Raw genomic sequence first — 16,275 nt, 5'->3', positions numbered from 1 at the left:
TTGACCTCTCTTAAGAGTATCTCGCAACTGGTTCACTTGGTGGAAGGATTGGAGGAGGTAAGGTTACTGCGGGTGCGAAAACCCTGGTTGGGTGTTCTGAAAATATCTGACGCGGCGCTTTTTAATCTTTTCCGTCCACCGTTCGCGTCACGATGGGAGGAGAATCTGGCGCTCCAGCCGCGGAGGCGGCGAAGACCGCGGCGGTGGAGGTAGACGAGGAGCGGCGAGCCGCGCTACTGCGGCGGATAACGGAGGAGGGCGGTTTCGCGTTCGTGAGCTCGGCGGAGAAGGCGGCTGGCGGCGACCTCCGGGCGGCGGAGGCGGCACGCGAGATGGCGTGGGAGCAACTCCACTCGGGGCCCTGGCACGAGGTCGTCCCTGCGTGGCGGGACGCCTACGCGATGGCGTGCCTCCACGTGGCGGAGCTCCGGGCCGGGGCCGGGGCCGGGGCCGGCGACAGGAGGGAGGCCCTCCGGGCGCTCGACATGGGGCTCATCATGGGCGGCCCGCTCCTCCGCCGCGACCTCGACGAGGCCGTGCAAAGGATCGCGGCGTGCGCCGAGGACGTGGTGGTGGCCGACGGTTGCAAGGACAAGTGGAGGGAGGGGATCTCTAACAACCGAGACCTAGCAGAGGTGAGAGATTCAAGCACTAAAAGATAAAAATGTCTTCTTTGAACAGAATTGCATAAATTTCTTCACAATATATTGGTCAATCTATTGTTGGTTTAACTCGCTCGGTTATGTTTTGGATACATTCTATTTGTATAACTTCTAAACTTCCTCTTCCGGATTTGATGTTTGAGATTGCTTTTCTTGACTGCTTCGTATTGCAATGGTAGGCCTCAACTGTTCACTGAACAAATCATCACGTGTCTTTAGAGTTTCTACTTTTTACCTCTTCATTTACATCGGCTCATTCTTTTTGTGATTGTGTTCACTTGTTAATTCAAGAACTTATTGATCTTTGGTTTGTGATGAATAAGGAAGCTTACATCGTTGTTTTTCTTTTTACATTCTTTATCAACAATTATGCCACAACTCAAATTTTGAGTTGTACTTCTCTCATTTTGAATCGGCACATCTCCTTGAAGAATACACAATCATTCGAGCTACTGGATTTGTTCAAATACGTTTGTGAGCATGAATTTTTAGTTGATCAACAATGCACATGTATAGACCTGAATTACGCTATCATTTTATGAACTTTTCTTGTAGGCACTTCGAATATTGCCAAACAAATCACTATCCTCTAAGAAAGTTGAGAAACGGCCATCCCTTTCACTGGAGACATTTATATGTGATTATTTTTTACATGATTCCCCGGTTATCATCAGTGGATGCATTGATCATTGGCCGGCACGGACAAAGTGGAAGGATATAGCGTATTTACAGAGGGTAGCAGGAGATCGAACTGTCCCAGTTGAGGTGAATAGCCTTTCCTTGTGTTGCTGAATTTATGACATCATGGGAGCAACTTGCACATGGATGACAGATTGGAGGAAAAAATCATATGCATTGAAAAACTCTAAAACCTAATAGATGAATCAAAGTAATGAAACTTTATCTGTGCCTAAATGAAAAATCTCAAGGCATTACATAGCTTGAATAAAACTTTTGGTTTATGCTAGATCAAAAGGTTGTCTCTTCTAATCCATTAAAAGCTGTGTGATTCATATACTGTTGGTTTACTTCTTGGTCAAAAACTCAAGCTTTGTTTTGTACACCGTTGGAATCATGATGTGCTTAATGTCAACACCCCCAATCTCCCATGCTGTAATGGGCTCTGAAAGTTAAGGATGGCCTGGCATAGTCTAGTTTTCTTTCATATACCACTGGATAATGCTTGAATTGCTGCTTTTACATTATTTAATTTATGGGTTGATTATCGTATGCTAGTCCTTGCGGTCAAAACTGCTTTAAACTTTTGTGACTTGTGAATTCTTCACAATTAGTTGCTTATAACTTGCTATTATCTTGCTTTTCTCTGTTATTTGGAGTACGGATATTCAGAGTCTATCTTTCAAGGTCACTTAGAATTGGATCGTGGAATTTTAGAATCTATATGTCAAGGTCACTTAAATGAGCATATGCACATACCAAGTTATTGATATTACTAATTAGGCTACATAAGTGCCAATAATTTTAGACTAAAAGCTAATTTCATATTTAGGTTGGGAAGAACTATGTCTGTTCTGAATGGAAGCAAGAGCTAATTACTTTCTCACAGTTTCTTGAGAGGGTTCATTCAAATAACTGCCCTTCCAACTTGACATATCTGGCTCAGCATCCTTTGTTTGATCAGGTACCTCAACAATTCTTCAATATTATCTTCACCGTGTATCAAATAACTGTTTCTACTGAACTGGCAGATACAAGAGCTACGTGATGATATAATGATTCCCGACTATTGCTTTGCTGGTGGTGGGGAACTCCGATCCCTTAATGCTTGGTTTGGTCCACTTGGTACAGTGACACCATTGCACCAGGATCCTCATCATAATCTTTTTGCACAGGTATATTGAGATGTGCATAATAAATATGTTAAACTGATATTTATCACTTTTAAAATCTTTATTCAACTTGCTGCATAGTAAATCCAAAAGGACATCATTCACCCACAGGTAAAGTACCATTCTCTTCCATCTTTTGTTGGTTACTTGCTGCCTGAACTTGACTGCTCATGTCATATGCTTATATGACTGCCCAACATATAGCTGCTTTCACCACTGTGGCATTGTTGAAGTCTGCTAGGCCTGTTATGGCAAACAATGAGAGAAGTTAAATGGATTTAAAGATCTATTTCCAAGAAAAAAAGAAAAGTACACTGATTTGTTTTGACAGAATCTTGACTTGCATAAAATTATCAATATGCCTGAGATTATATGCATTTGACAAAATCTATTAAGTTGAGTGGCAGGCTCGGTAAAGTCTGCTTGGTTTATTTTCTCTACAAGACTCTTAGAGTACACCATTTTGCACTCTGACATGCACTTTGGCTTCATGTGAAATACTAATTATTTTTAACGAGTCACATTTTATATTATCCCAGATAATTGAAACAGTATGGTTTGTTGTTGTTGTTAATCATGTCTTATATTACCCAAGAAAAACAATCTGAAGATGCTCAGATTGGTTTATCAGAAACAATGAAAATAATGGTATTATTTGGGATTCAATTACTGGATGCTCCTAAGGGATTCTTTAAGGGCAACGCCCCCAAAATTTTGTCATATCTCAGATAGTGATCAAGACAATTCTTAGACTTAATAATCAAGATGCTACCAATGTAGTGCCTAGATTTGCTTATGCAAAAAAAAGAGAGGCATTTTTTAACCTGAGTTAATTCCGTATCTTGTAGGACCATTTGATTCACAGATATAAGGTTGTCAGACAAGAAGGTATAAGCTTTGTATGAGCCAAATTAGTCTAACTATAAAAAATAGAAAGAATCAATGAAAATAATGTGGTTAAACCTCCTTGTTACTGGAACAACGATTATTCCACAGGAAAACCTGTAGCAAGAGCTATATCAACTTTTGTTCAAAGTTTGTGTCAGTTAACAGCTTTGTCTCTTTCCTTTTTTGTCCACAGAACCATATATATAAATAAATATGTGTGTGTGTGTGTGTGTGTGTGTGTGTGTGTGTCTACACATATTCATAACCATGTTAGCATTGTCAGCATCATTGGCTACCCACCAGTAAATGCAGTGATGCCATTTTCCTCCTCAAAAAGGTCATGTTCATTTGTATACAAGTGATTGTATACACATGCTAACAATGGTTGCTAGGCTATTGTAATAAAGCTTGCAAAATCAATGTGTATACCCATGGATGTTATAAACTATTTTATTTTGAACATGTTGAACCCACGTTAAACATAGTAATGTCCAGGATAACTATGATGGCTGTCTAGTTCTTGTTTGGAACAACTTCTCATTCCAGCATTAGTACTTATATAGTTATTTCAACTAATAAACATCCTAGACAATTATAGCCAAATAGATATGAATATGACTTGTTCGAATAGCCTATTCCACTAGCATAGTAATTTCTATTTCACTCTTATGGTCATACCCAATGGGTCATAGATCTTTGATGCCTAGGGGCACAGTTCCATAAGACCAAAATCGGGTGATTTTCTCATTTGATTGTCTTTGATGTCATGATATATAGGTGATTGGCAGAAAATACATAAGACTTTATCCAGCTTCAGCATCAGAGAGCTTGTATCCTCATACGGAATCCATGCTTAGCAATTCCAGCCAGGTATGTAGTTACTAGAAAACACTGAGAAAGCACGAGCCTCAGTTATGCAAATTCCTGATTGTGAAAGGTATCGCCGCCTGGCTTTACAAAACAGCCTCACATGGGGCATGCAATTTTATCTATGGTAGCCTTGACTTTAACCTGGTATGCCTGCCAGGATTTGGAGTATTTGTGGTAGGTATGCCCAAGCTGACTCTATCTGGTTCTTGACGATCTCAGCTTTCCCAACAGTATCATTACTTTCAAAAAAGCAGTTGGTTTTCATAAACATTTAGAACTTAATTTGCTGATTAACTTAGTGGGAAAATGTCATGTGGCATAGCATGTTACCAAGTTCTAGGGTGAAATTTATAATGTTGTTTCGGATCTGTCTGCAGGTTGACCTCGACAACATTGATTTCACAGAGTTCCCAAAGGTGGAAAATCTTGATTTCTTCGACTGTGTCTTGGAGGAAGGTGAAATGCTTTACATTCCACCCAAATGGTGGCATTATGTGAGATCACTTTCTACCAGTTTCTCTGTCAGTTTTTGGTGGAGCGCAACAGCCTATCCCTCTGAAGGTGCATAGTATTAGTGTTCCTTGCCATTCCATAGCCTTTTTGGACGGGGGGGGTTGTATGAGAGGAAATCATGGAATCACAGGATTAATTATGTTGGACTCTATTTATATACACAGAGGACCCACTATTTGGGATCCATCATTACAAGATGTAGTTTTGTTGGTCTATCACAGGGTGTATCTTAATCTATACACACCTTTAGCCTGTAATATCACATTTGTGTTTTGTCTATCGAATTGAAGTTAAGAGCAGCACTACTACTGACTACTTTTCCCCCCAGCAGTGATACAGGACAGGTCCTTCCCTCCATGTATGTCAATTGATCATCTTTGTGTTCTGACCCCAGCAGTGATTCAGGTTTTCGTGGATTTGATGATGCTGCATCAACTGATTCTCCAATATTTTATTCCCTATAAATTCTTCGCTTTCAGGTTACGTCAAAAATAAAGCTTGAAGCACATGCAAGCGTGTTCGGAGCATGCGCCGAGCATGATGACGAGAAGCAACACAGAACATGGCGGCTATGATGACATATGATGTGAAATCTAGCAATTGCTTGGGTGTATGTATAAGACGAAATCTCATCTTTCTACGAACACAGGTCATCGGATCGGAAATCAGGTGCACATCTTCTGTGATCGCCGTCATAAGAAATTCTATCTATGGTCGCTTGCTCACGGAGTTGAGATTGAAGCGGTTCCATGACTGCCTTGGAGTGGCGCTGCCAAAGAGCTGCTCCATCGTGCCCATGCCTCGAAAGATACCGAGCTCCATGAACTCATCTGCTGGTGCGGCTGCTGCTGCTACGCAGGGTCATGGGTTCCGCAGGCAGGACATCCGGGCGGCACTGGCGAAGGCAGCGGAGCTGAGGGCGCTCCACGCGGCGCTGCTCCAAGGGGGGAACGGCGGCAGCCCAGCGGTGGCGAGGTTGCCTGCCGGTGTTTCCCGCCCTGCGAACCGGTTCTCTGTATTTGAAGATTACCCTGTCTTCACGCCGGTGAGTAGTGCCTACTCTTTTGGTTCGTCATCGTAAGAGTCCTGTCGCCGTTCCATGCAAAACTGGACATCTCTCTGTGGTTTCCATAGTGCTGGAAGAATCAGTAGTAAAAAATTTCAGTCCATTCGAAGTTGTAGTCGATCAGAGGTACATTCAACCATCCGATCTGCACATTTGTTTCCATTCCGAAAAATATGAAACACACTTTTGACTCGGTGGAGGAATTTCAATAAGAATTTTATATTACCAGTATAGTCTCAATGTCTATTTCAATAAGAATTTCAATAGGAATTTTGATCTCTATGTCTCAACATCAACATCCAGTCGACTGCAAACCCTCCAGTATAGCTACCAGCTCCATTATATGAGTAGTAGTCTTTGTTTACTGGAAATTTTCCATTTACAACGATGCAGTACTCAACAAAATCATATACTTTTGTGTTGAGACGAAGAGAAAAACTCGAAACCAAAAAAGAAATTAAGAGATTTTTGGAATATATAGCAAAAAGATGATGTAAGACTTAATATAATTTGATTTTTTTTTTTATCCATAGAGAAAATTAATTTTTTTTAGTTTATAAGAAAAATCAAACGCAAGAAATCATTTTGAGTTAATTCAAGCTCAAACTCCTAAAAAAACTCTCTCACACAAACCGGAAAACACTTTTCTCGTAATCTTCTCTATATCCATCCATCCATCCATCCATTCATCTTTTTTGGATTTTCTTATTAAAATTTGACTCACTGGTGCATTTATATGTAATTAAGGATCCTAATACGTTTCTTATTGTTTAAACGACGGGCATTCAAGAAATTATCCACTGGCTCCCGGTGCACTAACCATGTGCCCCCCATTGCAGGCTGCTCCAGACGCTGTGATTCTGACGTGCTCGAGTAGACGAACAGGTTCATGGGCAAACACCATAGTCACGTCATACGACACATGCAGGGAGGAAACCGTTGACTTGGATGTGGCCGGTGGGCAAAAGAACCTGAGCGACAACGTCAAGAGCACTCGGGCACTGCCCACCCCACAGCAATCCGTAAAGATGCCCGTAAAACACGGAGGGCCAATCCTTTCATGGGTTTTGTCTAAATCAACAAGGAAGTGCAAGCCCGAAACGCCGCCAAAGACGATGGCGTCCGACGACATGTCCCAACTTTTGAAGGAATGGGGGGTTTCTTCACTTGAATCACTGGAGGAGGAGCTCCTCCACGCCAAGGAGAATAGGGATGCTGCCCTGGAAGAAGTTTCAGAGATGAAGTCCTTACTGGCAGAGCTGCAGCAGAAGCTACACAGTTTGGAAGCTTACTGTGAAGAGCTGAAGAAAGCTTTAAAGCAGGCTGTGCATGGAAAGAGTCCCCAGGTTCTATACAAGTTTAAGCTGTCCAAGAGAGTGAAATCCATCAGAGGCAGTCGAGACGATTTGATGCCCGTCAGCCAAGAGGTACTGGTGGAGGGTTTCTTGCAGATAGTCTCAGAGTGCAGGCTCTCTGTCACGCACTTCTGTGAGACAGTCATCCACCAAACCAGGGAAACTGATGACGATCTGTCAGGGAGGCTAAATTTGTTTCTCCAACCACATCAGATGACATTAACTAGTAGTAACTCCTCCAAAGTAGCACTCTGCCATTTGGAAGCCATCGTGAACCAATCTCTGTATCAGGATTTCGAGAACTGTGTGTTCCAAAAGAATGGATCGCCAAAGTTTCTAGATCCCCGGCGAGAGCACCAGGAGAACTTCTCGTCTTTTGTTGCACTCCGGAACTTGGGCTGGAATGAGGTTTTGCACAAGGGAACGAAGCACTACAGTGACGATTTCAGCAGGTTTTGTGATCGAAAATTTAGTAGCGTTGCTGCGGTGCTGAATTGGTCAACACCATGGCCTGAGCATCTTCTCCGATGCTTCTTGATAGGTGCCAAATGCATTTGGTTGCTCCATCTGCTGGCGTTTTCCTTCGAACCATCGTTGATGATTTTGCGGGTTGAGGGAAACAGGGATTTCGACCCCATTCATATGGAGGAGATTCCATTGGACGGTCACAGAGCACAAGCCCCTGCTCGAGTTAGGACCATGGTGATGCCTGGATTCTTTGTTCGCGACCGGGTGCTGAGGTGCAGAGTTCTCTGCAGGTATGGTTCTGAATCATAAACACTCGATAATAGCACCATGTTTGTGCTTCCTTGAGTGATCAAAATCAATCGATGTTTCATCATATGCTGCATGCTTCTCCTTCTCTTTCTTCTCAAGGATTGGCTTGATGAGACTTTCAACTTTTGCTCAACAAACATTGAAGAGATATCGATCTCCCAACCAAAGTGCGTTTGAGATTACACTTAGAGTTTGAGTTACCTTATGCGTTAATTAGCATGAGATATACAAATATGCTCCAGAGTAAAACATATAGAGAGAGAGAGAGAGAGAAAGAAGTAAAATGGGAGGGGGACAAAGCAGCTCTCAACTCAATGAAACTGATATGTCCAGGGAAGGACACAGCCAGCTACTATGACAAGACAGTGTCATTAAACCTGAACGACACATCGCCTGCAGTGTCCCACCCGGGCCATGTCTCGGATGAATCATCCGCAACGAGGTTCTTGGGCAGTTCAGCTGCCAGTGGAGGAAACCGGACAGAAGGTGCTGCTGCGGGCTTGCACCGTCCGAGCTCATCGGCCGATGCCTGCTCCCACATCAGAACATGAATCCGAATCGGCTTCAGAGCATGCCTATGCAAGGAGAGCTTCTGGCTGAGCGAGATGGTGTCGAAACAACGAATGGCTCCTGCGGAGGACACCATCCACGGGAGGACCTTCTCATTGGACACCCTCGAGATCACTAGCAGCTTGGACGAGTCTCTTGCTTGTTTGAACAGAACTCCAAGGCCCGATCGGGTTGAAGCTGCTGCTTCATCGTCGGTTTCGTCAACCGAAGCAATGTAGATGAAGCCCTGTAGAGAAGAATGAGGCTCAAGATAGGTTTCACTTCATACTATGTTACCTACCACAAAGAAAGAAAGAAGAAAGCATTCAAGCAAACCTCTTCGGTGCGACCGATTGCAAAGCCCAGCTTGGTGTCACCTTCTTGAAGCCTAATATCCACAGCAAGTTCTCCAGCAGATGGGGTGTACCAAAGGCGAGCCGCCTTGACCACGCCGATGTCGACCCCATGGTAGTCCTCGAACCCATAAAGGCTAGCGTTTGCGAGACTCGAAAGGTCAGATAGGGATCCACTATTCACAGTTGCAGAGGCGGTCTCCCCAGATATCTGCACAGGAAAACATAAGCTCGACTCACTCGAATGCAAAAAGCCCTTCACCTTTGTCGAACGTTGATTCTCACCTTGGTGAGGAGAGCCTCAGTCTGGACATCCATGAAGTCTATGGGGACTCCTGAGATCTGAGAGGCGACGAGCCAAGCATTTGCACGGGCCAAGGTGTCCTCGAGGGAGTTGTAGCGGGAAGCAACTGGGTCCAATGCCTTTGGAAGAACCAGCATCGAGAGGAAGCAGCTGGAGTTGGAAACTGGCAGAAACTCCTTCATCTTCTTCTCCCAATTATAAGATACGTATCCATCCTGAATCTTGCAAGTGCTCAGCGCACATACCACCCTCGAGCTTCGTGAGCCTTGAGAACAAAGAAAGGGTGGTAATTCTTGGAGACAAATGAGAAAATAGTAAAGCTTATCTTGCGTGAGCTCCTTCAGCACTGATAATGAACTTCACTTCTATTATTTGCCAATGATCATATAACCACAAATCTAGTTCTATAGGAATTAACTGTATGGAGGCAGACTTGGATCTATTTAATTAATTAAGATATATTATAAATTTGATTAGATTTTGATTAAAATTATCGATCAATATAAATAAAATTTAATTATGATATAATTCCTTGATAGATGATCTTGATAGAATAGACTCTCTTAATTATCTTTCATAGATCATCTACTGTTATATATAAGATCATAGTATGTTGCTTTGCAACATTCTAAGTATCTTGATTATCATATTTAAAGGGATGCACCTTCTATCTCAAATTTATGATACTTAGTTTCAATATTAGAATTAAATTTTTGTACATTGGTTTTATTTCTTATAGTTAGTATAAGAACTATGACTTTGAAATCTAAGTTGTTATTGATCATTAACGAAACTATATCTTCTTAGGAGATTGTTAATAAAAAAAAATCTAATTATAATAAGATTCTTTAGGAGTGAGCTTGATAGAAGGGACTCTCCTAATTATATCCTTTACTCTCGCTTATATAAAGGTAGGACCTTTAGGGGATCACACAATAATAGATAGATCTCTTCTCTCATCTCTCTATAAATATTTATTTCATCAATTATAATAGGACTAAAAATAAAAAGAAAGGAGAATGAGAGTTTAGCTTTTTTTTTTTTCCCCCACATTTCAATAGTCTTGAAACTAGGAAGAAAGGATAATGAGAATTTAGCTTTTTTTCACATGTTGATTATGATGGATTCATATATAGATCATGGTATTGATTTTATGAGGCATCTTATTGGTTATCGTATTTAAAGAAGAATGAGAGTTTAGATTTTTTCTTAATGCTGATTCAGATCATGGTATTAATTCATGATATCCAAATACCTTATTGATTATCGTATTTAAAGACATGTACTTTTTTTAAAAAAATCTTAGATCTACGGTACTTAATTTCGGTCTTGATATTAATTTTTTATATAATAATTTTATTTTTTAAAAGGTACAGATAATATCTGTATCTATGAGATTGAGACTAAACAGTTACAATAACTCGCAGAATGGTTTTGCTAATAGTCTATCAGATGTTTGGTCAAAGAAGGCTTGTGCCATAAGCCAGCTCGTGGGAAGGAATCTAGTTCGGCTGTCACCCATGGTAATAAAAAATTAGTATTCATGAAGATGTCTCTTGCAGACCACTTTGCATCAAAATTTAAGATCAAAGTATCAAGGAAGCAACTCTTAGTTTGAGCCAAACTATATCATATAAAAGAATCTATATCCATCCCTTCACTCAGTAGAATTGGACGACAAGTCAAAAACAAGGAAGCGGTACAGACAACTCTAAATCAATAGGAAAACTGGTACCAAGCTATTAATAAAACTACAGAGGGGCTCCCTGTATCTTCGCAGATTATATACAGTCTTAAGAGAATCCAACGAGCGCTTTTCTAGTACATGCATCTTGAGTTTTCTTTTCTGTGTTAAATGGCAAAAGCTACCGTATTCTACGCCAAAAATTTCTAAGATGGATTACGGGTTGATGAAGACAAAAAGAAGTCTCCTGTAACGAAGTCGATGAAGAAAAATTTGCTCAAGAATGAGAGAATTAATACCCTGTGTCCGACTTGGGAGGTCAATATGAGAGAATTTGGAGTCAGAAGAGGAGGTCAGAGGCCGTACCCTGCAACGCGATGCACTCGCTCTCCATGCGGTCCACGAAGCCGACGGCGTAGTTGGGATCGCGGATGGAGCGGAGCACGTACTGGCGCCGCCCGGCCGGGCCGTGTGGCACGATGCAGGCCTGGAGCTCCGCCGCGTTGCCGCCGCACCGCCGGACCCTGACCTCGATGGACGTGTCCCCGCGCTTGAAGGCCGAGTGGAGCAGCTTCTGGACCCCACTCTTTCCGCCTTTGAACGGGGAGCGGACGGCGGGGGACCCTCCGATCTTGATCTCCTCCACAACGTCCCCCGTCTGCAGCAAGTCCCCGCCCCACTCCTCCGCCTTGGAGCTCCCCGCCACGCACTCGATCGCCACCACCGACGGCTGCTGCGGGCGGTCCATTCTCATCCCAGTCGTTCCCGCTCCCTCTCGCTGCACCAATCGTCCCAATATCAGCATCAAAGATTCTTAAGGAAATCCGACTAATCTCAGCGTAAAGATGCGATCTTTACGGCTTTCTCGATCGCCGGAACCAAGGAAAAAAAATCCCAGCTTTGCGCGATTGACGATCTCAGCACATGGAATCCTCCTCAAGTCTCGATTTTTAATCCCAAAGAGTGGAATAAATAAAAATAAAAAGAAGGATATTTTGTAGCAGGAGAGGAAGAAAGTATGTGAGATAAAAAGAGGCCTGTAGCACAGAGATTCTCCTTCGAACCGAATTCAATGAAGACTCCTCCTGCAGAGGGAGGGAGGGAGGGAAGCAGGGACGGGAGGCGTGTTTACTTGGATCGATTGCTCGCATATGGCAAACAATTATATAAAGAATGCAGAGTTGAGCCCAACGCTGTCGTTGTGGAGGTGACGGGTGGAGTGGGGTTGGGAGGTATTTTTCCCTGCACCGGTCCTGGAAGACAACATTATTTCTCGCGAAGCCCGGCGGGCCGGTAGATTCCTTTGCGGGGTCCGCCGACATCCGATTGCGAGGATAACCATCTTCCCCTTCGTGGGGTTCCGTGTCGGGTGAGGTACAATTGCGATCGCAGCCGTTGATTCCGTGGACCTGGAGGAGTGCGCACGCGGGTTCGGAGAAAGCTAACTGAGCTTCCCCTACCTAACGTCGGACGACGAGTGGGGCCCGGGGTCACTCGCAGCTGAGGCGTCTAGAATATATATGCTCGGAATAAATGCGGAATGATCTCAACCGTAAAAGTTATAATGATCAGACGCAATGGACGGTGGATTACGGGTTATTAATTGGGAGGAGCCACGGCTCGTGGTCTCGCACGATTGGCTCTGACGGCAGGGAACACCGACGCAAACACCGGTTGGGATTTCGGATGTTGCTACGGTTGCGTTCCCTGTCTGGTTAGCCTCCCAAACGACGCCACTTAGTCGGCATTTAAAGCGCCGACCGGCACTGTGGTCAACGATTACGTGTTACCAATGAACAACAAAGGAAGGCGGAAAACACGCCACAAATTTAATGGCCGGCGGGGTGTTAGATCCGTGTTGTCAACGTTGCTCCTCGCTCGCTCTCTCTCCCCCCATCGGTGTTCCTGTTCTTGGGAAACGCAGCGAAACGTGACGGAGAGGGCAGGGAGAGAGCAAGAGCGATGCGGGAACGTTCGAACAGGAGCAAAGCAGCGGAGAGGCAACAGAAAAAGAAGGTTGGCGTCCTCCTATCAGTTGATCAGTGCATCGAGAGAAATCTGTAGATGGGCTTAACGTCAGGGAAAAATGATGTTTGAAATCATCAAAACCTCACACACCTCCGGATGTTTCCTCGGTGAGATGCATTCTGCCTCGGACTGCGCTTTCATGATTTGTTCTCCACTTGTTCGCGACAAGTATTCCGGACATGTTGAATTTTGAACCATGGTTGAGTGAACGGTCAACCCGACGAAGCAACTCAGCCGTAGTTTCCGGCTCAGATCGAAACTTTGGTACACGAATCAAAATATGGATGCTACAAAGCTGAAGACAGGTGTACACATGTGATAACTTTGTTTGGCATATTCGTGCGATATCCCCATCTATCTACCACTTGAAAAGACTACTAGTTCATAAAGTTCCTTTCAGTGGTAATAATACTTGTTCGAAAATGTTTGACTGCAACCACAGATAAATGTCTGTTATCATCCATAATCCACTTTTAAGAATTAGATATCCCAAGGAAAACAAACAAGAAGCATATCACTAACTTCATTCAATATAAAGATAAATAACATAGAAAGAATTTGTCAATTAGAAAAAGAGATCTTTAAGGAAAGAATTTCTCAATAATATATGTTTTCCTCTCTTTTAAAATGAATGATATTAAAACCCATGCCTTTTTTTCCTTCCTCTTTTCCTAAAATAAAACTGGAACCTTCTAAAGATAGCTCCCAAATCAGTAAATAAGAAATCATTTCACCATAAGTAATATTGAATTAAAATATAAAAAAATAATTCACAAGATGATCTTTTAACATCAAAAAAATTGTTTTTTTTTTCTTTTCGCACTTACCCTGAGTTCCGCATAACTGTTTAACAGCATAATCTTCTATGCACTCTTTGAGTTTAAAATAGTGATGATAACGATGACAAAAAATGTGTTGGAGGGGGTTAAAAAAATTTCACTATTGGATTATGTAGTCTTATTTAATTTTGATTAAGATATATTAAATATCTAATTAAATTTTGATAAATTATTTGTAGGAAGTATAATTATATTAGCAAATCTTGAAGAGATTCTTCAAAGTACATCTTCCTAAACCTCTATCGCCAATATATTGGTAGGATCTCTTAAGGATTATAAACTATCTAAAACTATAAATCTCTTTCTCATCTCTCTGTTAGTCCCTATGGACATTGTTAGCTACCATTCTCATGCCTTCCTACACATATCATGTTTTAAGGAAAAAAATTATCGAGATCTTTAACATGTCAAATTGCGGTCAATGATATAAATTTTCCTCTTTTAAAATGCAGGGTATAAAAACACACAGCCTTTTTTCCTACCTCTTTTTCCAACCTCAAACGGGAACCTTCCAAAGATGCACCTTTTTGCTCCCAAATCAAAATCAATTAGTAGTCAGAAAGAAGCCTTTTAATAAGAAGCAACGTTGACTTAAAATATCAAAAAAATAAATCAAAAATGATCTTTTAACTCTTATTTTTTTTCTTTTCATTCTAACACTTACCCAGAGTTCCACTGCACAATCTTCCTTGCACTCGAAGATAGGGACAACGAGGATGTTTGATGGGCTAAAGAGTTCACACTTTGATTATATGGTCCTATTTTTAACTATAGTTAAAATATATTAAAATTTTGATTGGATTCCGATTAATGTTATTAGTTAATAAAAAGAAAATTTACTTATGTTAGGAAACCTTAGGAGATATTGATGGGAGGGATTCTTTATTCTCTCTCTCCTATATAATAATAGGATCTCCTACGAATCATATAATGAATAAATTTAAAAAATAATAAATACCAAAAGATACGAGGGTTCTAAAATGCTTGAAGCATTAGGCATTATGAAATATTATAATATAAAAATAATATAATTATATAAATTAAAATATGATATTAAAAAATATAAAATACCAAGTCATATTCTCCATATTCTAATAACAAAAAATAAAAAACTTAAAAAAATTATATCAAATTAAATCGTCATCATAATTAATATTATCATTCTTAAACATATTATCATCTTTTGCTTTCTCTTATCCATTTTCATTAAAATATGTTTCTTCTTTTTGACAATGGCAAAAGATAAGCTTAAAGCTTTTACACTCATTTTTTCCTTAATCATCTATCTTGTATATGTCTATAAGTTTTCAACACCTATGCTTTAGCTATATCTCCTCATGTTAAGCTGTCATCTTCAAACACAAGCTCATCTTTGACATCTTATAAGTTTGCACATATTTCTCCCATTAACCACTCATTTAAATCATCAATGCCTTATAATGAGATTGGATTAATAGTATTTTATAAATCATGATGAACCTTCAATATTTAATTATACTTTATATAAACAAGATCACGTAATTGTTGACGATCTAATTAATTTCATCTCTTTATATCAATTTATCATGTCATATAATTTAAAAATATATTATATATCTATTTAAAAATATATTATATATCTATCTAAAAATAAATAGATTAATTAAAATAAAAATATTGATCCTTATATTCTTGAAGACACTTCAGTTTCGCTCACAATAGCACTACATATCAAACTAAGAATTTTGATAATCAACTACTATAAGTTTGATGTAAAATTTTTAAATAAACTTTATAATTCAATTATAAAATTTATTTTATTATTAATAATAACCTACTATATATAAAATTAATTATATAAATTATAATTAATTGATTTTATTATAATTTTATTCCCAAACGTCTATTTAAACCATTGCATATAATATCTAAGATCAAAGATATCTTTTTTCACCTCTCCTGTTAGTTTCTATTCTATTAATAATTATGATGGTACTACCAAAGATAAAAGAAAGAAAAGAAAGAGAAACTAGATTTCTTCGTAGAGATCTACACTGGTCTTGCTTCTTACTGTTCAGACCTGCGACACATTGTCAAATCAATAGAAATATATTTTGTCATGGTATCAAAAGGTACGCAAACCTAATTTTTTATTTATGGATACTTGATTTAAATCCCGACATTATGTAATTTTGTATGTAGTTTTTATTCTAATGCCCACAACATGATCTCCTCGCAGCTCAGGCAACCTCCAATAGTGCTGATAGAGTTGGCCACCTCCATGTTGACGAGACTTTCTTGGAACGAGTCCTACGCAATATTCCTCGTCCGACGAAGCGACTTGAGAGGCAGCAATGGGAGTGGAGACAAAGGGGGCGAGCAAGACATGAGCCAAAGTCGAGAGCACGGTCCGCAATTGGAGTATTCTTCATCACCATTCATGGATCGAGAGATGAATGGTTCATGTTTTTTTGTTACTGATCCTTCAGCTTTACAGTTTGTAACGCAGGCTTAAATAAATATATCTTCTTCTTTCTTTCAAGAAAAAAAAAGAAAAT

The 16,275-nt window shown here is 40.5% G+C and overlaps 3 protein-coding genes across 4 annotated transcripts; 2 read left to right on the top strand and 1 right to left on the bottom strand.

The window, feature by feature from the left end:
• Positions 1 to 5,085, top strand: LOC135584423 (lysine-specific demethylase JMJ30-like). Of its 2 annotated transcripts, XM_009419970.3 has the most exons (6): positions 21 to 635; positions 1,218 to 1,427; positions 2,173 to 2,304; positions 2,372 to 2,515; positions 4,178 to 4,270; positions 4,648 to 5,085. In XM_009419970.3, the coding sequence occupies exons 1-6, from the start codon at positions 153 to 155 to the stop codon at positions 4,837 to 4,839; spliced, it is 1,254 nt and encodes a 417-aa protein (XP_009418245.2). In that variant the 5' UTR covers positions 21 to 152; the 3' UTR covers positions 4,840 to 5,085. The 2 variants fall into 2 exon arrangements, with proteins under 2 accessions (XP_064939421.1, XP_009418245.2); XM_065083349.1 differs by lacking the exon at positions 1,218 to 1,427 and having other exon boundaries at positions 1 to 635.
• A 119-nt stretch (positions 5,086 to 5,204) lies between these two features.
• Positions 5,205 to 8,130, top strand: LOC135593370 (IRK-interacting protein-like). Its single transcript, XM_065083346.1, has 2 exons — positions 5,205 to 5,828; positions 6,689 to 8,130. Exons 1-2 carry the CDS (start codon positions 5,346 to 5,348, stop codon positions 7,979 to 7,981), a joined length of 1,776 nt encoding a protein of 591 aa, XP_064939418.1. The 5' UTR covers positions 5,205 to 5,345; the 3' UTR covers positions 7,982 to 8,130.
• LOC103998488 (uncharacterized) lies at positions 8,121 to 11,997 on the bottom strand. The gene is made up of 5 exons (XM_009419971.3): positions 11,730 to 11,997; positions 11,238 to 11,649; positions 9,169 to 9,452; positions 8,867 to 9,094; positions 8,121 to 8,777 (listed from the first exon to the last, which is right to left on the bottom strand). The coding sequence occupies exons 2-5, from the start codon at positions 11,623 to 11,625 to the stop codon at positions 8,334 to 8,336; spliced, it is 1,344 nt and encodes a 447-aa protein (XP_009418246.2). The 5' UTR covers positions 11,626 to 11,649; positions 11,730 to 11,997; the 3' UTR covers positions 8,121 to 8,333.
• Positions 11,998 to 16,275: the final 4,278 nt, after the last annotated feature.

This window comes from Musa acuminata, chromosome BXJ1-9, assembly GCF_036884655.1.
Source record: "Musa acuminata AAA Group cultivar baxijiao chromosome BXJ1-9, Cavendish_Baxijiao_AAA, whole genome shotgun sequence".
Taxonomy (NCBI): domain Eukaryota; kingdom Viridiplantae; phylum Streptophyta; class Magnoliopsida; order Zingiberales; family Musaceae; genus Musa; species Musa acuminata.
The sequence above is the reverse complement of the archived record's forward strand: the minus strand, read 5'-3'. Positions and strand labels throughout refer to the sequence as shown.